Source organism: Balaenoptera acutorostrata, chromosome 2, assembly GCF_949987535.1.
Source record: "Balaenoptera acutorostrata chromosome 2, mBalAcu1.1, whole genome shotgun sequence".
NCBI classification, from domain to species: Eukaryota; Metazoa; Chordata; class Mammalia; order Artiodactyla; family Balaenopteridae; genus Balaenoptera; species Balaenoptera acutorostrata.
Window position 1 is genome coordinate 167,860,757 of NC_080065.1, and position 22,328 is coordinate 167,883,084.

Consider the following 22,328-nt stretch of genomic DNA (forward strand, 5'->3'; position numbering starts at 1 on the left):
AGAGCATTTGCTTCCTTTTTACGTGGGGAAGTGGATATTCGAGGCAAAATGATGTTCTGGATGTCACAGGTTCCAAACAATGAGCTTAAAATGTAGTTACAGGAACTGTATGTGAGCAAAAGAGCTACTGCAGCAAAGGTAACTGCTAAAAGATGGTGGTACTAAAGAGAATTTAATGGGATTTTGAGTTGGGAAGAACTGCTTTCATCTAGAATGGACTGGGAAATAGGTAAGACTTGAGCTGGGCCTGGTAGGATATGCAGGATTTCTATAGGTGGAGACTTGGAGAAAGGTTTCTTTGGATGAGGGAATGGCATACGCAAAGGCAGGAAAATGGGTATTGTGTTTGGGGACACCATGTACGAGAGTATTTTGGCTGGAGAAAGGTGTTCAAGAAAGTAACAGGAGATCGGTCAGCTCCAGAGTTGGGTTAGGACCAAGCCAAGGAGTCTGTAGGGAGATAGTTTAAATTCTAGGTTTGGGTTATGATTTAGATATTTAGAGAAGCTTTTTTTTTTTTTTTGGCCGCACCACGTGGTATGCAGGATCCTAGTTCCCCAATCAGGGATCAAACCCGGCCTGGCAGTGAAAAAGCCGAGTCCTAACCACTGGACCACCAGGGAATTCCCTAGGGAAGCATCATTTTAATATTATTCCAGGGCGCAGTGGATAAGAATCCGCCTGCCAATGCAGGGGACACAGGTTTGATCCCTGGTCCGGGAAGATCCCATATGCCGAGGAGCAACTAAGCCTGCGCACCACAACTACTGAAGCCCGCGTGCCTACAGCCCGTGCTCTGCAACAAGAGAAGCCACCGCGTGGAGAAGCCTGCACACCACCACTATGAGGCTGGTTAGGAAGCCACTTCTTGAAGTTGATTAAAGGGCAGAATTAGGGAATGACAGGGTGTATAGAAACAAAAGCATTAAATGTTGATGCTGAAGAATGCTCCACTGAATTCAGGAGGCTAGGGAAAGAGAAGAACCAAAGGCAACGATGAGAGTATGAGCCTGAGTGACTGGTGGTAAAGTATAGAGCCCCTAAAAAAAAAGGGAATTCAGGTTTAGCTGATCCTGGGAATCCTGGGTCTGGGCCCAAGACAGAGCAGGACTGTAGACTTGTCCTGCCAAGAATCTTGCTAGGGGTTTTTCTGCTAAAGCATAATGTTCTTAAGAAGAAGTTGAGGACAAATCCCTGCAGAATGAGTTTTTGTTTTTTTATAGTCTGAAATCAGTCACTGTTTATTAACTGACCAGATTACAAAAATAATCATGGTAGACACACCTCAGTTCATCCATCTAATAAGCCTGTTAGATCTGCTGATCTGGGCCCTCCTGGAGAAGATAATTTGAAGGGCCACAGGAAGCTGTATTTTCCAACAGTATGGATCTCATGAATAAGATCCTCCATGTAGATGATGCCATATTTACCAAGGGATGGAGCAAAGTGTTATCTGTCAGGGCAATTCTCTTCTTGTTGATTTTGCCATAACAATAATTGTAGATGCATTCATTTTCTGACTTCAGGTTCAGGTACTCCCATGAAATATGTGGTTCCACAATCCTCAAGTGTTAACTGAAGCCTTGCTGAGCTTAACAAAGGTGCCGTTGATGATCCAGCGAAAACGAAGAAGCTGTAACATCTTTCAGATCTCTGGGCTCACAACGTTGATACCTGTGATCCTGATGAGGAATGCCCATTTGGGTCCAGCAGGTACACCAAACTTGCCGCTTTTCTTGTCAGCCTTGCCATCTGAATCTCAGTTCTATCTGCCTATATTCCTTGTGACAGTGATTAGCTTTTTCATAGATAAGCTTCTTCCTTGCCTTTTGAAGCATCTTTTGGGCAAACTTCTTTCTCAGGTACTCGATCTCAGGCTCTATAAAATCCCTCCACTTGTTTCTTAAGGCTTTTCCTTCTCTTCTACACCCACCATGGTTCCAGCTGGAAAAAGGCATAAGATCTTTTCTTGATAATGCAAAAGGTACTTTGAGGTATTGGAGTATTTCTTTAAAAGAAATAATCATTTTATAATTCTTAGATGTTGAATGTGTGGGAGATTGGGTTGAATGTATTTTGACCTTATAATCTGCAAGATGATTTTCAAAATAAATTATTTATATTCATTTAAAAATGCACATATGGGGGCTTCCCTGGTGGCACAGTGGTTGAGAGTCTGCCTGCCAATGCAGGGGACACGGGTTCGAGCCCTGGTCTGGGAAGATCCCACATGCCGCGGAGCAAATGGGCCCGTGAGCCACAACTACTGAGCCTGCGCGTCTGGAGCCTGTGCTCCGCAGCAAGAGAGGCCGCGATAGTGAGAGGCCCGCGCACCGCGATGAAGAGTGGCCCCCGCTTGCCGCAACTAGAGAAAGCCCTCGCACAGAAACGAAGACCCAACACACCCCAAAATTAAATAAATAAATAAATTTATTTTTTTAAAAAATGCACATATGGGGACTTCCCTGGTGGTCCAGTGAGTAAGACTCTGCGCTCCCAATGCAGGGGGCCTGGGTTTGATCCCTGACCAGGGAACTAGATCCCGCATGCATGCATGCCACAACTAAGAGTTTGTGTGCTGCAACTAAGAGTTCAAATGCTGCAACTGAGAAGCCCGCATGCCACAACTAAAGATCCTGCATGCTGCAACTAAGACCCAGAGCAACCAAAATGAATAAATTTTTTTAAAAACTTTAAAAAAAATAAAATAAAATAAAAATGCACATATGCTTTGGCCCAGCAATTCTACTCCTGGGAATATATCTGTATCTATATCTAGGTTTGATAGAATATTCACATGATGTACTTGTGTTTAAAAATATACACAACGATGTGCATTGCAGCATTGTTTGTAGTATCCAAATCCTAGAAACAACCTAACCACCATCATAGAGAACTGGTTAAGTAAAATATAGCTCATCCATATAATGGTTCTGCATTGGAAAGCATTCAGTGAACATCTATGTGTATAGATATGATTGCCAAGATTTAGTGTTATGTGAAAAAGCACTGAGAAAAGTATGTTTCCTTTCATGTTGCAAAGGGAGCTATATTCTCATGGATATAAGCTTGGACAAACAAGCTTTCTGGAAAGATGCATGAGAAACTGCTAAGAGTGGTTGATGCCCAAGAGGTGGCTAAGACTTTGGAAATGGAAAGGAGATATTTTTATAATGTGTATGTTATTTTTTCAATAAGTAATCAAATTTCTGCTTTTGTGCTTAGATTTTCAAAAAAGATAGAATATATATTAAAAACCCACCATAGGGCTTCCCTGGTGGCGCAGTGGTTAAGAATCCACCTGCCAATGCAGGGGACACGGGTTCGAGCCCTGGTCTAGGAAGATCCCACATGCCACAGAGCAACTAAGCCCGTGCACCACGACTACTGAGCCTGTGCTCTAGAGCCTGCGAGCCACAACTACTGAGCCCACGTGCCACAACTACTGAGCCCACGAGCCTAGAACCCATTCTCCGCAACAAGAGAGGCCACCGCAGTGAGAAGCCCGAGCACCGCAACGAAGAGTAGCCCCCACTCACTGCGACTAGAGAAAGCCCGTGCGCAGCAATGAAGACCCGACACAGCCAAAAATAAATAAATTAAATAAATTTTTTAAAAAATAGTAATCTTTTGATGTTCCGACTACCTGGTTTTTGTTGCAAAACCCCCTGTATATCTTGACTCCTACCTTACCTCTTTGGAGCAGTCCCTCCGAGCTATCTGAGAGGCTATCCCCTGGGCTTAAGTCCTCAGCAAGTCCACCAAATAAAACATAATTCTCAACTTTTAGGTTGTGCAATTTTTTTTTTTCAGTCAACAGACTGCTCTTCAGCCACTGTCGCTGGACCTCCTTGTACCTCCTCCTGGGTTCAGATCTCCTGTTTCCTCAACTCCTAGACCCCACATTCTAAAAATTCAACCTTATTGTACAGTTCACTGATTTTGGTAAGGTACAGCACATACCATGTAACCACTACATAATGAAGATATAGAACATTTCCATTACCCCATAAGTTTCCTCTGAAGTTCTTTCTTTTCCCCCTACACCAAATATGTGTTCTCTTCTGACACCACTTCTGTCAGTTCAATTCAATTTTGACACTAACTACCCGGTTAGTCTCAGACACCACAGGTTTAGAGGCTAAGACTGCCCCCACATCGGATGCCCAGCTGCAAATGACGTGCACAGGTTACCCACATGTCTGCTTGACCAGCTACAAATTTGGGGGTTCCCAAGACCCCCCACTTCAGGTTCAGTAATTCAAGAGAATAACTCACAGAACTCAGGAAAGTGCTTTACTTGCTATCACAGGTTTACTAAAAAAGCTACAACTCAGGAACAAATGGAAAAATGCATAGGGCAAGGTATGGGTGTATATGTGTGTGAATGTGCAGAGCTTCTGTACCCTCTCTGGGCATGCAACCTCCCAGCACCTGCATGTGTTGACCAAGCTGCAAGCTCTCTGAACACCATTATTTAGGGGGTTTTATGGAGGTTCCATTAGTAGGCATGACTGATAAATCGTTGACCATTGGTGATTTATTTATTTATTTATTTATTTATTTATTTATTTTTGGCTGCGTTGGGTCTTCATTGCTGCACACGGCTTTCTCTAGTTGCAGAGAGCAGGGGCTACTCTTCGTTGCGGTGCGCAGGCTTCTCGTTGCAGTGGCTTCTCTTGTTGTGGAGCACGGGCTCTAGGCGCGCGGGCTCCAGTAGTTGTGGCTCACGGGGTTTAGAGCACAGCTTCAGTAGTTGTGGCGCACGGGCTTAGCTGCTCCGCGGCATGTGGGATCTTCCCGGACCAGGGCTCGAACCCACGTCCCCTGCATTGGCAGGTGGATTCTTAACCACTGCGCCACCAGGGAAGCCCCGACCATTGGTGATTGTACTCAATCTCCAGTCCCTCTCCCCTTCCTAAAGGTCGGAAGTGGAGCTGAAAATCCTACTCCTCTAAATCACTTGGTTTGGTTTCTCTAGCACCCTTATCCTGAATTGATCAAGGAGCCCAGCAATAATCACCTGATTAGCATAAACTCAGGTGTTGTTGGAAGGGGACATCATCATAATGATATGAATGATGATAGGATATTCATAATGATATGAATAACAAAAGGCACTCATCACTCAGGAAATGCCAAGGGTTTTAGAAGCTCTGTGCCAGGAACCCAGAATAAAGACCAAATGTATTTTTTATTATACTACAGTTTCCTCATATCCATTCCCATTCCGTCCCCACCACCAGCAACAGGCAAAAAATTGATCTGCTTTCTGTTACTATAGAAAAGACTCGTCATTTCTAGAGCTTAATATAAATGTAATTATATAGTATATAGTGTTTTGTATCTGGCTTATTTAACTCATATTGTTTTGAGATCCTCATCTGTGTTGTAAAATGTATCAGTAATTTGTTGCTTTTAATTGCTGAGTAGTAGTCTATTGTACAAGTATGCCACAGTTTGTTTATCCATTAACCAGGTAATAAGACAACTGGGCTGTTCCCCATTTTTGGCTATATGATATAAAACTGCTATGGACATGGTATACCACTCTTTGTCTAGACATATATTTTATTTTTCCCTTAAAACCCAACATTTTCACTTTTTCTTGGTTTACTACCTCAATTAATAGTTACATCTATCCCAAGAAAGACTGTGTAGTAATTTTTTTTGAAATCTTGCACATCTAAAAGTGTCTTTATTCTACCCTCACATAGTTTTTTTAACTTTATTGAAATATAATTTACATACTATAAAGTTTTCCCACTGTAAGTGAATGATTCGTTGATTTTTAGTAAATTTATAGAATTGTGCAACCATTACCACAATCCAGTTTTAGAATAACTCCACCACCGGACTTCCCTGGTGGCGCAGTGGTTAAGAATCCGCCTGCCAATGCAGGGGACATGGGTTGGAGCCCTGGTCTGGGAAGATCCCACATGCCACGGAGCAACTAAGCCCATGGGCCACAACTACTGAGCCTGTGCTCTAGAGCCCGTGAGCCACAACTACTGAAGCCCACGCGCCTAGAGCCCGTGCTCCGCAACAAGAGAAGCCACTACAATGAGAAGCCCGTGCACGGCAATGAAAAGTAGCCCCCGCTTGCCGTAACTAGAGAAAGCCTGCGCGCAGCAATGAATACCCTATGCAGCCAAATTAATTAATTAATTAATTATTTTTTAAAAAAGAATAACTCCACCACCAAACAGTTCCTTTGTGCCTATTTGTAGTCAACTCCCAACCAACCCAAGGCAACCATAGAACTGCTTTCTCCCGCTATTGATCTCCCTTTTCTAGCTATTTCACATAAATGGAATCATTATCTGACTTCTTTCACTTAGCGTAATGTTTTTGCACTTCATTCATGTTGTAGCATGTATCAAGAATTGATTCTTTTTCCATTATTGAATAATATTACATTGCATAGATATACATTTTGTTTATCCATGGCCACGCCGTGCAGCTTCCAGGGACTGAACCCAGGCCAGGGCAGTGAAAGAGCCGAATCCTAACTACTGGACCATCAGGGAACTCCCTGTATACAAGTCTTCATATGGACATGTTTCCATTTGAGTAGTACATAGGAATAGAATTGCTGACTTGTATGCTAAGTTTATGTTTAACTGTTTGACACTACTAAATTGTTTTACAAATTGGCTGCTGATTTTACATTTCCCATGTAGGAGGATTTCAGTTTCTCCACATCTTCGCCAATAGCCATTTTAGTAGATATAGAGTAGTATCTCACTGTGGTTTGCTTCAGATTCAGTGAGCCCCCTCTGGCAGTGAAGCTGTTGGTTTGTGCAGCCTCCCCATTTCTGGGACAGCTAGCTTGCTGACCAAGCTGGGGGAATGTTAGCAGCCTCAGACGAGAATGCCACAGACTCTCACTGTTCTAACCAGAGTTCAGAAGTTTTTCATGGATAAATGCTTCTCAATTTCTCATTTACTTTTGGTCAATTTCCAGAGCCTTAACTCTTTAAAAAAATCTTTTTTTCCAGTTTCATAATTGTTTTCTGGGGAGAAAATTTGCTGACTACCTTTGGTTGAAGATTTTTTTCTCTGTATGTTTTCTCTATTTCCCGTCTGCTGTTTTCTGTTTGCTTGCCTTGGTCTCTATGTTTTACATTGCAAGGGTTTTTTTGTTTTGTTTTGTTTTTGTTTTTTGCCTTGTCTGTACATTGGAATTACCTGGAAAGCTTTTAAAATCCTAGTGCCCAAGCTGTACCCCCAGAACATTACATCAGAATCTCTGGGGGAGGGCCCAGCCATCTGAGAATCAAAATAATTAAATGAACTATAAACCACTAAAAAAGAGAACTGTAAACAAATTTTAAAAAGGAAAAGAAAAATAGAATTAATAAGTCTATACCTGTAAAGAAAAAACTTACACTCCTCCTGTGTTTCTTTTTTTTAATAAATTTATTTATTTTTTATTTATTTATTTTTGGCTGCATTGGGTCTTTGTTGTTGCGCGTGGGCTTTTCTTTAGTTGCAGCGAGTGGGGGCTACTCTTGGTTGCGGTGCGCAGGCTTCTCATTGCGGTGGCTTCTCTTGTTGCAGAGCACGGGCTCTAGGCACGTGGGCTTCAGTAGTTGTGGCTCGCAGGCTCTAGAGCGCAGGCTCAGTAGTTGTGGTGCACGGGCTTCGTTGCTCTGCGGCATGTGGGCTCTTCCCGGACCAGGGCTCGAACCTGTGTGCCTTGTATTGACAGGCGGATTCTTAACCACTGCACCACCAGGGAAGTCCCCCTCCTGTGTTCCTTCTTTACTGTCACACTACTACCACATTCACATCACTTCCTACACCAGATGTGTGGGAGTTTTCCCCATGCCAAGCAATTCTGTGACACCAGCTGGGTGTCCTACAACTTGATTCTGACACTAGCTACCTGGAGATAGCTAGTGTCAGATCCCACAGGTTAAGGGCTTAGTTCTGTAAGACTGACCCCACTTCAGATGCTAATCGCAAGAATTGGATCCTCAGCTTACCCGCAATTTCTGTCCGACTTGGCTATAAATCAGAGGTTTCCATGACTTCCTCCCCCTTGGCTTCGATTATTTGCTAGAACAGCTCACGGAATTCAGAGAAACACTTACATGTATCAGTTTACTAAAGGATACTGATGAGCATCGAGATGAAGAGATACACAAGGCGAGGTCCGGGAGGGTCCCAAGCACAAACTTCTGTCCCCGTGGAGCTGGATGTGTCACTCTCCCAGTACATGGCTGTGTTCATCGATCTGGAAACTTTCTGAACCCAGTACTTAGGGGATTTTTATGGAAGCAGGATCAATCATTAACTCCATTTCCAACCCCTCTCGCCTTTGGAGAATGGGGGAGGGGAGGAGGGGCTGAAAGTCCCAAGTGTCCAATCATGGCTCTGTCTTTCTGGTGAACAGCTCCTATCCAGGAGCCCACCATGAGTCACTTCATTAGACCAAAAGACACTGCTATAACTCAGGAAATTCTGAGGGATTTAGAAACTGTCAGGAACAGGGGTCAAAGACCAAATATTAGAACAAAAGATGTGCCTAGTGCTCTTAACACCTAGGAAATTACAAGGGTTTTAGGAACTCTGTGCCAGGAACTGGGGGCGGATATATATATATATATATATATATATATATATATATATATATATATATATATATAATTTTTTTTTCTCTATTATCTCACCATACCAGCAGAGGAGAAAGAAGATCTCTTGCTTAGAGTAGAATGCTGAGGGCCGACTGATAAGTATAAAGTGAGTGCTAGTGTTGGAAAAGCATAATTTGGCAATCATAAAGATTGGATCAGGCAAGAGTCACCAGTGGATGCTAACTTTAGGGGGAATTTTGAGGAACAGGACATTTAAATGGTCTTTAAAGTGTCTGCCCACAGTAGGGAAGGTTCCTTTGCAACACTTACATGCAATACCTATCCCTAGATGGGATCCTGTACTAGAGGGAAAAAATGCTATAAAGGACATTCTTAGTAAACTGACAAAACTGAAATATGGATGGTTGTATTATATCAACGTAAATTCATAAGGTTGATAACTGTACTGTGGTTACGTAAGAGAATACACATTGAAGTATTTAGGGCAAAGGACTATGATGTATGTAAAAGGTTCAGAAATGATCAAGGAAATAGGGTAAAATGTTGAGTGTAGGGGAATCTAGCTAAAGGGTATACTGGTGTTCCTTGAACAATTTTTATTAAAAAACAAATTATTTTTCCTTGCACAATTTTTAAATTTACAACTTAAAAAAAAAAAAAAAGCCAGGGGAGTTCCCTGGTGGTCTAGTAGTTAGGATTCGGTGCTTTCACTGCTGTGGCCAGGGTTCAATCCCTGGTCGGGGAACTGAACTGAGATCCTGCAAGCCACGCAGCGAGCGTGGCAAAAAAAAAAAAAAAAAAAGGTCAGGCTCTCACAATTCAAGACAATTGTTCAGAGTTGTTCAGATCCTACAGAGCCTATTTTGGAAGTCAGAAGCCCCCAAATAATTCTGTTTTCTGCAGAAAGCCTCAGATTTTCATTTAAATGATAAAAGGTACCTGTATAAAAAGGAAGATTCAGGACAACTATATATGGGCTAATCAAAATATTAACCCACCACACATTCTTGTTTAAATGTCTATAAACATAAGCCTACCATACATTCATTTATTTACAGCTGTTATACAAATATAAAACCACAATAAATTTATAAATTACCTATACAGCATTTAAATTAACATTTCAGTAGGACAACAAAAAATGTTTTTCTGCTGAAAATAAGTGCTATTTGACCTGTGACCTGCTCCCAGTGCCCTGAGGCAGATGTTTCCAAATTCAGCTGGCACAAACTGTGTACTGTACCATGATGCACATTCTAAGTCCACTTTTCACTCTTCAGAAGACTTTGAAATCTTCCATTCTCAGGGGAACTCAGTGCTCTCATGCCTGTCTGCGTACCTTCCCCTCTGGTTAGCCACCACCACTCAAACCCAGGTGCAGACTCTTAGGTTCCAGGGCGCTTCCTGGTGGTTATCTAGAGCAGACAGAACATCATCAACACTTTTTTTCAGTTATTTTTTAAAACAAAACTTAAACATTTTCTATAGAGTATTGCAGATTCCAAAGAACATGCATATAACTAATTTTAAGGCAAAATGGCTTGGGAGCAGCATGGGTATGAGTGGAAGCAACAGCAACCCTTAGACCACCACTGTGGTCACCCCTCATGCTGCATCCCACCCCTGCTGAAACCACCAAGCCCAAGAGGAAGGCTGAAGGAGAAGCTAAAGAAGAAAAAGCCCAAGGGAAGGATGAACCACATAGGGGATGGGCATCCTTTCACGCATCCTAAAAAGGCACCGTGCAGAAAATGGAAGTACCGGGTGAAGCGTGTGCATTTTGTGTAACTATGTTCTTCTTGTGTTCCGTACTACTTGAATTACTGTTTTTATCAGGTCTTATACAAATGCAAATATTTGGCTTTTTTAAAAAACTATATTAGCACAGAGAACCCCTCACTGTTTCAGGGAAGGGTAAATATCACTAACAGATTATCATTTTAGAAGCGGGATTGAAATGGTCATGAGGGTAAACAAGATTTTGCTTCCTTGGTTTCGGAACTATTCCTCTTGGTTGCCAAGAGAAGAGATCCACTGACATTTACAGCCACTATGGCTGTGAAGAAATGAAAATTCTTTTTTAAGTCCTCTCTCCTTTCCTCTGTGCCATCAGAATGAGCTTTATGTCCTTAAACTCAGACCTGTTGGGACCGGGTACTCCTTTCCTCACAGGCTCCAAATCTGGTCTTTTCAGTGACATTTAAACGGAGACCCTCAAAGGAGCCAGGAACCATTGTTATTGACTGTGCATTTTTAAATTCTACAGTTTTCGGGACTTCCCTGGCAGTCCAGTGGTTGGGACTCCGCGCTTCCACTTCAGGGGTCGTGGGTTTGATCACTGTTAGGGGAACTGGGATCCCACATGCTGCACCGTGCAGCAAAAAAAAAAAAACAAACTACAGTTTTCATTAAATTTCCTCAAAATCAAGGTCTGTTTGTGAAAGGAGTTAACATGTTAAGTGGGAATTATTCCTCCTCTAAACTTTTCCTTTTCAAATCATCAAAAAAGACTTCCTTGGTTTTTGTAGTTTTTCCTCTTTTGTAGACCATGGAAATAGGGAAATTGAAAGTTGCTGAATACCATTCCTGATGATCACTCAGGACCTTCCTGAAATGTCATGAGTGTTAATGAAAAGTAGCTTTAATAACACAGACACAATTGGGGGGGGGGGTGGTGGAAGAGGGAGTGAGGGAGAGAAGGCGAATGTGTGATTGGCTGGGTTAAAATATTCCTGGGCTCTGATTCCATGTCCATTAGACAACCTTCTGAGGGCTGATTCAAGCTTATCCTGATGATAAGAGAGAGCTTTGAACAGTGAGCATAAAGGTTTATTTGCGGAAACTGACATTCTAATTCTAAAATTAGGATAGAAATTCAATTACATGGAATTGAAATTATATGAAAATTCCAAGGACCTAGAAAACCAAAGCACTCTTAAAAAAATTGTTTGAAGATTTACATTACCAGATAAAGACTTACTGTAAGCTACAATAATTAAGAAAATATGGTATTGGTACAAGAATAAAAAGAACAATAAAGAGAATAGAGAGCCCAGAAACAGTCATACATACACAGTCACATGATGAACAATAAAGACACAACCGCAAATAGTGAGGAAAGGCTAGTCTTTATAAATGGTGCTGGGTCAACTTGACATCCATATGAAAAGAACACTATCAACAAAAATTGACTCAAAATAGAACACAAAATGTAAAGCTAAAATGGTGAAACTTTTAGTTTGGCAAAGCGTTCTTTAATATGGCATGAAAAGCATGACCTTTTGAGGGTCAAAGTAAAAATTGATAAATTGGACTTTATTAAAAACTTCTGCTTTAATAGGCAAGCCATAGACTGGGAAAAAAATATTTGCAAAACATATCTGACAAAGGACTTTTATCTAGCATTAAAGAACTTACACTCAACAAGACAAACAATCCAGTTTTAAAAAAAAAAGGTCAAAAGACAAGAACTTCAGCAACAAGGGTAACAAATAAGCACATGAAAAGACACTCAACATTATTAGCCAACAGAGAAATGAAATCAAAATCACAATTTAGACACACCCACTAGAATAACTAAAATTTTTTTTAATAAACTTATTTTTTTATTGGCTGCATTGGGTCTTCGTTGCTGTGCGCGGGCTTTCTCTAATTGCAGGAAGTGGGGGCTACTCTTCGTTGCGGTGTGCGCAGCCTTCTCGTTGCGGTGGCTTCGTTTGTTGCAGAGCATGGGCTCTAGGCGCGCGGGCTCAGCAGTTGTGGCTCGCGGGCTCAGGAGCACAGGCTCAGTAGTTGTGGCGCACGGGCTTAGTTGCTCTGCAGGATGTGGGATGTTCCTGGACCAGGGATTGAACCCGTGCCCCCTGCATTGGCAGGCGGATTCTCAACCACTGTGCCACCAGGGAAGCCGCATTTCCTTTCATTTTTATTATCTATTCTCTTCCTCCCTCTTTTATGCTGTTGACATCCTACAAATCCCTTTACTGGGGTTGCACCCACCCCATAGGTGCCTTAAGTGTTGGCTGACAACTCACAGTTGCCCCTGACAGTGACTGACTGAAATGAAGGCTGGGTTGGGGAGAAGGAGGGCACAAAAGATTGGCTCCCTTGCAGTAAGGAGACCTAACTCTGTGGCACAATTTCTACAGTTCCCCGTGGGCTCTGGCTAGAGCTAGTCTCCACTTGAGGCCACATTCCTGCTTAGCTTTAGCTCTTTTCCCTGCCCTGTCCTGCTTCCCTTACTCCCTTCTCCCGAGAACACTTTCCCAGTAAATCCCTCAAAAATTCTCATCTGAGGCTCTGCTTCTAGGAAACCTGACCCATGACACCCTTGGTAAGCTTCATGAGGGACTATTTTCTTCAATCCCCTAGAACAAATTCCTATCTTAGGCTCTGCTTATGACCTTCTCTCCCCTAAGAATGATAGCTTGATGACAGAAGATCTTCGTCACGTTGGAAGAACAGTGTCTGGAACACAGAAGGCACTCAATAAATGTGCTGAATGAATACAGGGGAGAGCCCAGGGGTCTGTTTTATAGCTCAGCTGATCTGGCCTAGAGGCATTGTGAGTCATAGCCAGTAGACAGCAACTGAGTGGTTCAAAGATGGGGCCAGGCCTGGGACAGCAGCTTGGCACCTCCAACACATCCTCCAGGTGAGGTACAACATGTGAGGATTATCGGGGAAGGATCCTCTGGAAAGATGCAACCTCAAGGGTGGGCCGGGTTCTAGCCTTGGGCTTCCAAGAGACATGTCCCTGAGCCAGATCTAGGGGATAGTACTGCCCAGCTATGTGTGAGGAGTATGTGTGTGTTGAATTAATGAAGGCATGACAGAGGGAACCCTGCCCCAGGGTTCCTTCTCTTTTCACTCTCCATAGAAAGAAGAGAAATTCAAAAGAAAGCATACAGTCTTCTTTCTCACACAACAGAATCAGCACGTACAGGAATCAGGGGAGAGGGAGTACGAGACATGTCTGTTATCTGGACTTTAGCTTCCTTGAGCATGTAGTCTGCTTGGGATAAAAGTCACGTCCAGTCTGCGCAACCCCTGTTGGCTCAAGCCCTAAGCATAGGTCCTAGCCCATGGCACATGCCCCTACTGGACTGACCACACCAGACTGTGATCTACACGCACACAACTGGTTCCCAGCTGGACCAGGAGCATCTTGAGGGCAGGCATAGGCTGTGCTGGGACCCTCCACCCAGACCAGGGCCTGGCACAAAGCAGGTGCCAGTCAGTTCAAGGTTGTAAAATAACTGACTGACGAGGGCAGTAATGCTGTTGGGTATGCTAGACATCCACCAGATACTTTTCAGAATGTAGATCCAGCGCTGGCTTTGCAATGCTTCAGTAGCGCCCTCTAACCCACAGAAGGAAGTCTAAACTTTTAAGCCTGCCTGTACAGCACCCTCATATAGTGCCCTGGTCCCCCTTTCCAGCTTCTGCTATTTCCAGCTCAATACCCTACACCAATCCTACCCCAAGCTCTTCCTCACATGTGCAACATTCGAGCCTTGCCTAGCTCTTCACTCTGCCTAGAGGCTCTCCCTTATCCACCTCCAATCTACCTGTCAAATTCCTGTGCATCTTTTAAGTACCTACTTGTCTCTGCTATCATTCCTTCCTCCCTTAAGGGCCTATTAACCCCTTCCAGCAGCCACCCAGCACTCAGAGAGCAAGGTTCTGGTCCTTCACCTGCCTATCTATCCCCAAAGCCTGACAGAGTAGTCTTTGGGGAAGGGGGTTTCGGGGAGACTGCTGCTAGTGCGAGTGTGCAGGGATGGACTCCCCAGTGGCCAGCAGCTGGTTAACCCTGAGCGCCAGCTGCGAGCCTGAGCCCTGCCCACCAGGCCTCGCGGTTTGAGGAGGCAGCTGGTCCAAGCAGGTTGCTCACCCAGATTCTTGCTCCCCAGCAGTGCCCCTGGCTCGCCTTTATCATTCTGGACATCGAGGCTTGCGAGGCAAGGGAGCAGCCTGGGTCGCCCGCGTCCTCGAGGCTCTGCTCCGGGTATCCGTGCGCCCGACGAGGCCCGCCCGGCCCTTGCCCTGGAGGCCTTCGGGTGCCCGGCCTCGGGCCACGCGAGCCGCTTGTGGGAGCAGCTGCGGCAGTTCTGGGCCCACCATTTCTCGCGGCGCTTCTCGCCGCGGCGCCCTCCGCTGCGCCGCATCTCCTCCATGTCCACCTTCTACCTGCTGGACCACCAGACGCGCCAGGCAGAGCTAGGCCTCAGCTACGGCACGCCGCGCACGCGCCTCAGCGACGAGGCCTTCGTGTTCCGCGGCGGCCGGTGGACCGCGGAGCGCCAGCCGGTGCGGTCGCAGCCGCAGCTGCCCTCGCCGACCACCTCGGGCTGGAAGGCGCAGGTGCAGCGGATCAAGAGCCAGGTGCTGCTGGAGGAGAACAACTACCTGAAGCTGCAGCAGGAACTGCTCATGGACATGCTGACGGAGACCACAGCGCGCGTGCACCTGTTGGAAAAGAAGATAGACCACGAAGCAAGCACTGCCGCTGCGGCGCGCGCCTGGCAGAGGAAGATGCGCAAGCGCGAAGGCGCGGGCGGCGTGCTCCTGATCGAGCCGCGGGCTCCAGAGTCGCGGTGACGCAATAAAACCCGTGCGGCGCATGCGCGCCTCGCTCCTCACCTTAGGCTCGGGCGCGTTCCTGTGGCCCCTCGAGGGCCCGGCCAGGACTGGGCTACGGGTGCGCGGCGGCTCGCTGCGCGCCTTCAGGGACCATCACTCCGGGCCTGGTGTGGAGGGGAGACTCAGCCAGCAGCCCGTCTCGGGAGGGTGCGATAGGGCGGTGGAGGAAGATGTTTGCAGCCCGTTGGGAACGCGGAGTAGAAGCCAGGCTTGCAACAGTGCAGCAGGGGGCGGGGATGGCAGGCGATGAGAGGTAGTGGCAGCAATGGCTTTCTTGGTCCAAGGGACGGAGGGCAAAGTCCGAGAGACAGAGAAACCTGGGCCCAGGGATGGAGGGTGCGGTTGGGCGGGCGGGGTCGGTGACCTTACAGTTGGCCTTTCCCTCCCTGAGGCGCTCCCGGGAGGGGTTTCAGCCTGAGTCCAGGATAAAAGTGTATTTTACGACCTGGAAACTGTTTCCCGAAAGAATCTCTCGAAACTTTGAGCTCTGCCTCCCCCTCCTGGCTGTGTGGCTTTTGGCGAGTCGCTTCTTCGTTACGGGTTTCCTTTTCCTCTCTCTAGAATTATGGGTCGGGGATACAAACAAGCACTGTCCGGAGCTAATCCAGCGCACAGATAGGATTTGCTCGACCCACTTTATTTTACAATTTTGCATGAGTTGCCAACATTTAAGAATTTGGAGATTTCACATTAAAAATCCAGATTTCCCGTCTTCTCCTGAAAACCCGGAAGACTCAGCCATGCTGGACCTTGGTTTTGCCCAGCAGCAGTTGCCTGAATTGTGGCTGTCAGCTCCTGCTCAGCTTCACTCCTTTCCTCCTATAGGTGTCTGATTTTGGATCTCCTTCTATATCCGTTCTAGATCGATGTTCTCTCCTGGGGCATGGGGAGCCCTGTGCCCAAGGTATCATATAAAGTGCTTTTGGTGAGGGTGTTGTGAGTGATGTGTCTGCATAACAAAGGTGATGACACTGGTCCTTGCAATCTGCAACCTTTCCTTGGAATGTAGACAGGCCCTTTCAGCACCCAGTGAAACTTAAGTCCGGTAGGATTCCAACACATTTTCCTAGAGCCATGTGAAAACTTTGAGAGAAGTTGGGTGTCCTTCTTCAGCCTAACTTGCTTTCAGGAGAAAGACTAGGGATTACTAAACCACTACTTTGTATAAAAATGTGGCCTAATTAAATCAGCAAAACAACACAAAACATGTCATTAGACACTATGCTTAAAAACATTTCTTTTGAGCAGTGCTCTTTTGTATTTTAATAATTCTATATTTATATTAACATGGATTAAAATATTTTTAAATAGTTGTAAAATATAATTTCCTTTTAGAATAACTTAGAAAATAAAAAATATACAGAAAAGGAAATGAGAAGGGAATCAAAACAATACCTAGAAAAAAACACAAAATAAGGCACTGATGGAGAATAAGTGAAAGAAGCCAGATGCCAAGGACCACATATTGTATGATTTTGTTTATATAAAATATCCAGAATAGACAAATCCACAGCTGGGGGATGTGGGGAGGAAGGAGTGACTACTTAACAGGAGCAGGGTTTCCTTTTGGTTTGATGAAAAATGTTTTGGAGCTATAGTGGTAATGGTTGTACAACATTGTGAATGTTCTAAAAACCACTGAATTGTACACTTTAAAAGAGTGAGTTTTGTGTGAATTTTACCACAATAAAAAGTTTTTTTTTTAAGGAGGAAAGTGCTTTACATTAAAACATGAGATAAAAACTATGTGGTATGGGGAAATAGCAAAAATCATAAAGGTGATCCAAGAGTGCCTAAAGTTCAGGGAATATTGCTTTGGCCAGAGCACTTGCAAACAAATAGTTTATTTTCTGGAACAGAGAAAAGTATCTGCCCTGCCAGATCAGCAGCAGATGGGGAGCCCCATGTTTAGGGATGGGTATCCAAATGGATAAAGGACTCAGATCAAATGGGGCAGAATGATATTTTAAGATATCTGACTTTGTTCTTTCTGCTCTGGAATTTCACCCCCTGACTGAGGCAGCAAGCTCATTGCTCCTGGGGTGGGGGTGGGGCTGTGTGTGTGTGTGTGACAGAGCAGAAAGTAGGAACAAAGAACTCTTTGTGGCTTTCATCTTCTACAGCTCAGAACCCTCTGGGGAACAGAGCTTTGAAAAAATATTTTTTTGGGCTTGAGGAGGGAGGTCAAAAAGGCTGTAGATTTGTCTACAGCAAGAGGAAAGATGAAGAGAAATGGAAGTAGAGATCCTGGTAGGTCTTCCATCTTGGAAAAAAGTCCTTTCTTGACCCTACATTACTTTCCAGCTACTGCCCCATTTCTCTGCTTCCCTGTATAACTAAGCTCCAAAAAGTTGCTTATATTCACTGTCTTCAATTCCTCCCCTCCCTCTTTGCTCTTAGTTCCCCTCAGCTTTGGATTTCTCACCTCCGAGTCTCCCCAGCCTGCTCTTGTCAAGGATGAAATTGACTCCAGTGTTAAGTCCTTTGGCTAATTCTCCATCCTCATCTTGGCCCATCAGCAGCATTTCATGCAGTTGACGCCTCCTCATCTTCACTTGTCTTCTAGGACACTACACTCTTCTGATTTCTCTCCTACCTCACAGTTGCTCCTTCTCAGTGTCTTGCTGATTTTACTTCCTTCAGGTGTCTACTTAAATGTCACCTTTTCAGTGAAGTTTTCCCTAATGACTTTATTTAAAAGAGCATGCATTCTCTCCACACCCAACCAAACCAGCACAACTTATCCTCCTTTCCTGCTTTGTTTTCTAGCATCTGTCACCATTTGACATGCTATGTATTTTGTCAGTCTCCCTCCACCCCCTCCGCCCCAACTAGAGTGTAAGTTCCATAGGGTTTTTTTTTTTTTTTTTCTGTATCTTAGTTAGAAAAGTGCTTAACACTTACTAGGCTCTCTCCAGATATTTCTAGAATGAACAAAGGTCTATAAGAGACAGGCACCTGAATCCCAGGAGCAGATGGTGTTTGGCCTTTGGTATTGTCATAGGTATCTAATCCTCTAGGAGGCAGGGAAGGTGTACCAGATGCTTTTGGAACTTTTGGTTGCATCTGATAAGTCCACCTCTGATTTTTGCCGCAACTATGGTGGATGGCTCTGCGTATACTGTCAGTGCCTCATTTCAAGTGTCTACTGTGGGTTTCTCTGCCTTTCTGCTTCAGGGCTTTCTCCTAAGCCTCAGGAGCTCTCTCAACCCACAGACATAGCCTGGGAGTGCAGGAGAGTTAATGCCTTCTGGGGCAACCTCCAGTAGAGGACAGAAACCAAAACACACTTTGTTGAATTTTCCTTCTACCATTTTCCTCACTCCCCCTCTCTCAGTTCGTGGAATCATCTACCAGATAACCTGCACCCAAGTTCTAAGCTCAGGCTCTGCTTTTATGGGGATTCAAGCTAAGGCAGTTAGTAGGAAGTAGCACTAGAAGGCAGGCCATAGGGAAAGGAATCTAGAACTAGATCACCCCCCATTCAGAAGGCAACAAAGACCTCTCACCACTGTTGGTGAGAAGGATGGTAGTAACCCCTAGTGTCCTGAAGCATAAGACTCTTACCTTTGGTGGATTGGAATGAGATAGAAATTGAAGGGAAAGTTTGGCTTATGTAGTAGCTTTGGCACTTGAAAGATACGGAGGCAGCTGTAATTACAAGGATTATGGAGGTGGTTAACTTTTCTAAACTGTCTTAGAAGCTTTGAAGAAAGAATGAAAGGCTCTTCTTAGCCCACTCAACTCAGGGCATGATGTGAAAGCTGGAAAGTCTCCCAAGGCAACATGTAAAGAACTGCTCACTTCTGTGGCCAGGAAGCAGAGTGTGCTGAAAATAAGGCTCAACATTTAATCAAGGGCAGTAGAGCTGCAGAGAAGACCCGTGCATCCTTAACAATTTTCCTGTACTAAAGTCAAGCGTTTTAAGGGGAAGGAATGGGACCTTAAGGCCTGGCATGGGGATGTTTGGGTGGATATACCTAAGAACCTTGAGCCCCCAGAGCCCCTGAACCCTTCTGGCCAGCAGCAGCTGCTCCTTCCCTTGATAGAGAAGAACAGCTTTATTTTTCCTGGAGACAATGCAACGATCTCACCTGAGGTAGACGTCATAAAATGATGCTAATCCTTCTGAAGCTCCACCTCTCATTGCCTCTAGACCAATAACTAGGATCGAGTCTCAGCATAGCCCAAGCAGTGAAGCACAGTCCCTACTCTAGAAGGAAATAGCTTGATCGTCCAAAAGGCTGCAGGACATGTCTAACCGCAGGACCTCTGGGGGAACAGACGTGGGAGTGGATCTAGAGGGTGGGGGGGGGGTATATAAGACTGGGTAGGAAGTTGATTGCAATGGAACATTTCCCATGACTCAAGACTAGAGTTCTGCCAAGAGCACCCGGAGCTTCTCCTAATGTGCTACCAGATGACTCTGGAAAATTGGACACGATGGTGGCCTAAGGTCAATGAGGTGGAGACGCCAGAATTGCCTTGGCTGAGTTTAAAGAAGGGTCTGAAGGCTACAGGGAAGTGGGAATGTTAGAATGGGTTTATTACATGAGACCAGAAGATTCGTCATTGGACTCTGTTCTCTGGGAGCTGCCCAGAGGACGCTCCTTTGGCTAAAGCAGTAGGGACTATGACAGTGAGGGGGGGCATTGCATCATGGAGAAGGTGTTGATGGCTGTCCCCGGTAGGCCAGGGTTGACAGCAGGAGATGCTGCCATGGACCTGGGCTCCCTAGTGTCTTCGGGGATGATGGGATTCGGGAATGGCACTTAACCATTCTGGATGGTGACATTTACAGATCAGAAGCCAGGAGGGCATTCTTATCGTTACTTTGCAGCAAGAGTGGAATGGCAACTTGGGGGGCCTTGCTTCTCAGAGACCTGTGGTAATGATGATAATAGGCTACAGTGTTCTTAGGGGCAAAATAAATGGGCAGCCAATGGAGGCAGAGAATAAGTGATAGAAAGTGTTGGGGAACAAGGATGAGAGACATGCCAGCAAAGACAGTCTTGCTATTAAAATGCCTTACTTAGTATTAGGTCAGTATTTAGATACATCCTAGGAAAGGTAGGTGAGGAATGCTCCAAATAGACTGAAGTTAAGTTTCCACCACTGCAGCAGAGTGGCAGGTTTGACATACAAATTGAGTTATTGAAAAGCAGTTAAAAACCATGTTTCTTGAACACCCAAGAACGTGGAGCAACATATGTACCAGCCACAAATACCAACAAGGAGACAAGGCAGTGTGAGATGCTGATGTATGGCATGCAGAGAAATGAATGTGACAGTGACTAACCAAATTCAGACCATTTGTGGATGTCTTAGTTCAGGCTGCTGTAACAAAACATCATAGACTGGAGGACTTGTAAACAACCGGAATTAGTTCCTCACAGTTTTAGAGGGTGGAAATCTTAGGTCAGCGTGCCAGCATGGTCAAGTCAGGGCCCTCCTGCCGATGGCTAACTTCTCGTGTCCTCACATGGCAGAGAGCAGAGGTGGGAAGCCAGCTCTCTTGTGACTCTTATAAAGGCACTAACCCCATCGTGAGGGCTCCACGTCATGATCTCATCTAATCCTAATCATCTCCCAAGGCCCCACCTTCTAATACCATCACATTGCAGGGTAGGGTTTTGACATATGTTATGGACACATTCAGTCCATGACAGGAGGCAAATCCCAGCACTGGAATCAGGCTCAGCTGGCAGCAGGGATGAGACCAGGACCTCTACCTGTGGCCACAGTGCTCTGCACTTAACTCACCCCACCAGTCCAGGTGATAAATGGCAGCTGGGACAGTAACATGGGCCAGTGAAAATGGTCAGTGGTTTCGCTTTTGCAAGATGAAGAGAGTTATGGGGATGGATGGTGGTGATGATTGTACAACAATGTGAATGTGTTTAATACCACTAAACAGTACACTGAAAAATGATTAAGATAGTAAATTTTATGTCGTGTATTCTACCATAATAAAAGAAAAAAGAAAAAAATGGTTAGTGGTGACTGTGTAGAGATTGGGGTCTAGAATAGAATATTAGCCAGAGGAGCATAAGAAGCAGCACAGCTCTTAAGAGGAAAAACAGACTGTATCTGAAAAACAGTATGTGTCCACAAAACAACCTGCAAATCCCAGGACAGAGGTGCTTTTGAAAATACATGTAGGATAAAAGGGGAGAGGAACAGGATGTGACTGCCTAGCGGGTGTAGACAATGGTCATGTGTCCAGGAGAGCCAATGCATTGGCCTTGCGTTGGTTAGGTTGGGGCTGTGCCCTCCTGCCTTTTGTAGGGGACCCAGCTGTCTGGTGGTAGCTGATGTGGGGTGTCTCCCAGAAAATCACCTGCTTCCCCTGTGTCTGGCCAGGAGGAAAGTGTTCACAGCCTCGCCCCATTTCTCTACTTTTCCTGTCCCCATCTAGCTTAGCTCTGAACAGCTTCCTCTTGTCACTTACCATTGCTCCTGCCTCACCCGCCAGTTCCAACACATGTGTGTCTCCTCCCTCGTACTCCTGGGGCCACTCCTACCAGGACCGACCTCCTCACCTGGTCAGTCTGGGAGGCTGTCTGTGCATGGCCTTGCCCGCCTTCGATTCTCAGACGTGTCTAGCACAGGGGCCAGATCACTCAGAAGCCTGTGCCCATGGTGTTCATGTGAATCTGCACACGTGTGGGATGGGATTACCACAGAAGTCCGTGGCGACCAGAGAGGATGGGCAAGGACCAAAGGTCCACAGAGCCTGCTTGGTCACCAGGAACAGTGCTGACAGGGAGGAAGGGGGCCTTGCCTGGGATCCTGGGAGCAGGAGTGGCCTAGGGCTGGGACCAGCACCAGCTGCCTCTGGAGCACAGTTCAGGAGCTTTGGCTTCTGCCCCCTTGAGAGCCAACGCCAGTGGTGTGTCTGCTGCTTTCTGTCCTCTCCTAATATATTGCACCTACAAAAGTTTAATAAAACTGTAGTATCAATATCTTCAAATACTCAGTCTGTTTTAACTGGTCTATGTCCAACCTAGCTCTAATCAGCCAGAGCCGACATGAAGTAAGGGAAGCAGGGTCATGGGGCCTCTGTGCATTCAACAGGGG

General features: G+C 45.2%; 1 protein-coding gene across 1 annotated transcript; it reads left to right on the forward strand.

Annotated features, from left to right (window-relative positions):
* The first annotated feature begins 213 nt into the window (after positions 1 to 213).
* On the forward strand, positions 214 to 15,563 carry CBY3 (chibby family member 3). The gene is made up of 3 exons (XM_057540418.1): positions 214 to 229; positions 1,650 to 1,713; positions 14,519 to 15,563. Exons 1-3 carry the CDS (start codon positions 214 to 216, stop codon positions 15,204 to 15,206), a joined length of 768 nt encoding a protein of 255 aa, XP_057396401.1. The 3' UTR covers positions 15,207 to 15,563.
* Positions 15,564 to 22,328: the final 6,765 nt, after the last annotated feature.

Coding starts and splice junctions, on each gene's coding strand:
- CBY3 (XM_057540418.1), top strand. Junction 1,714..14,518: donor TGCCCATTTGGGTCCAGCAG/GTACACCAAACT, acceptor CTTGCTCCCCAG/CAGTGCCCCTGGCTCGCCTT.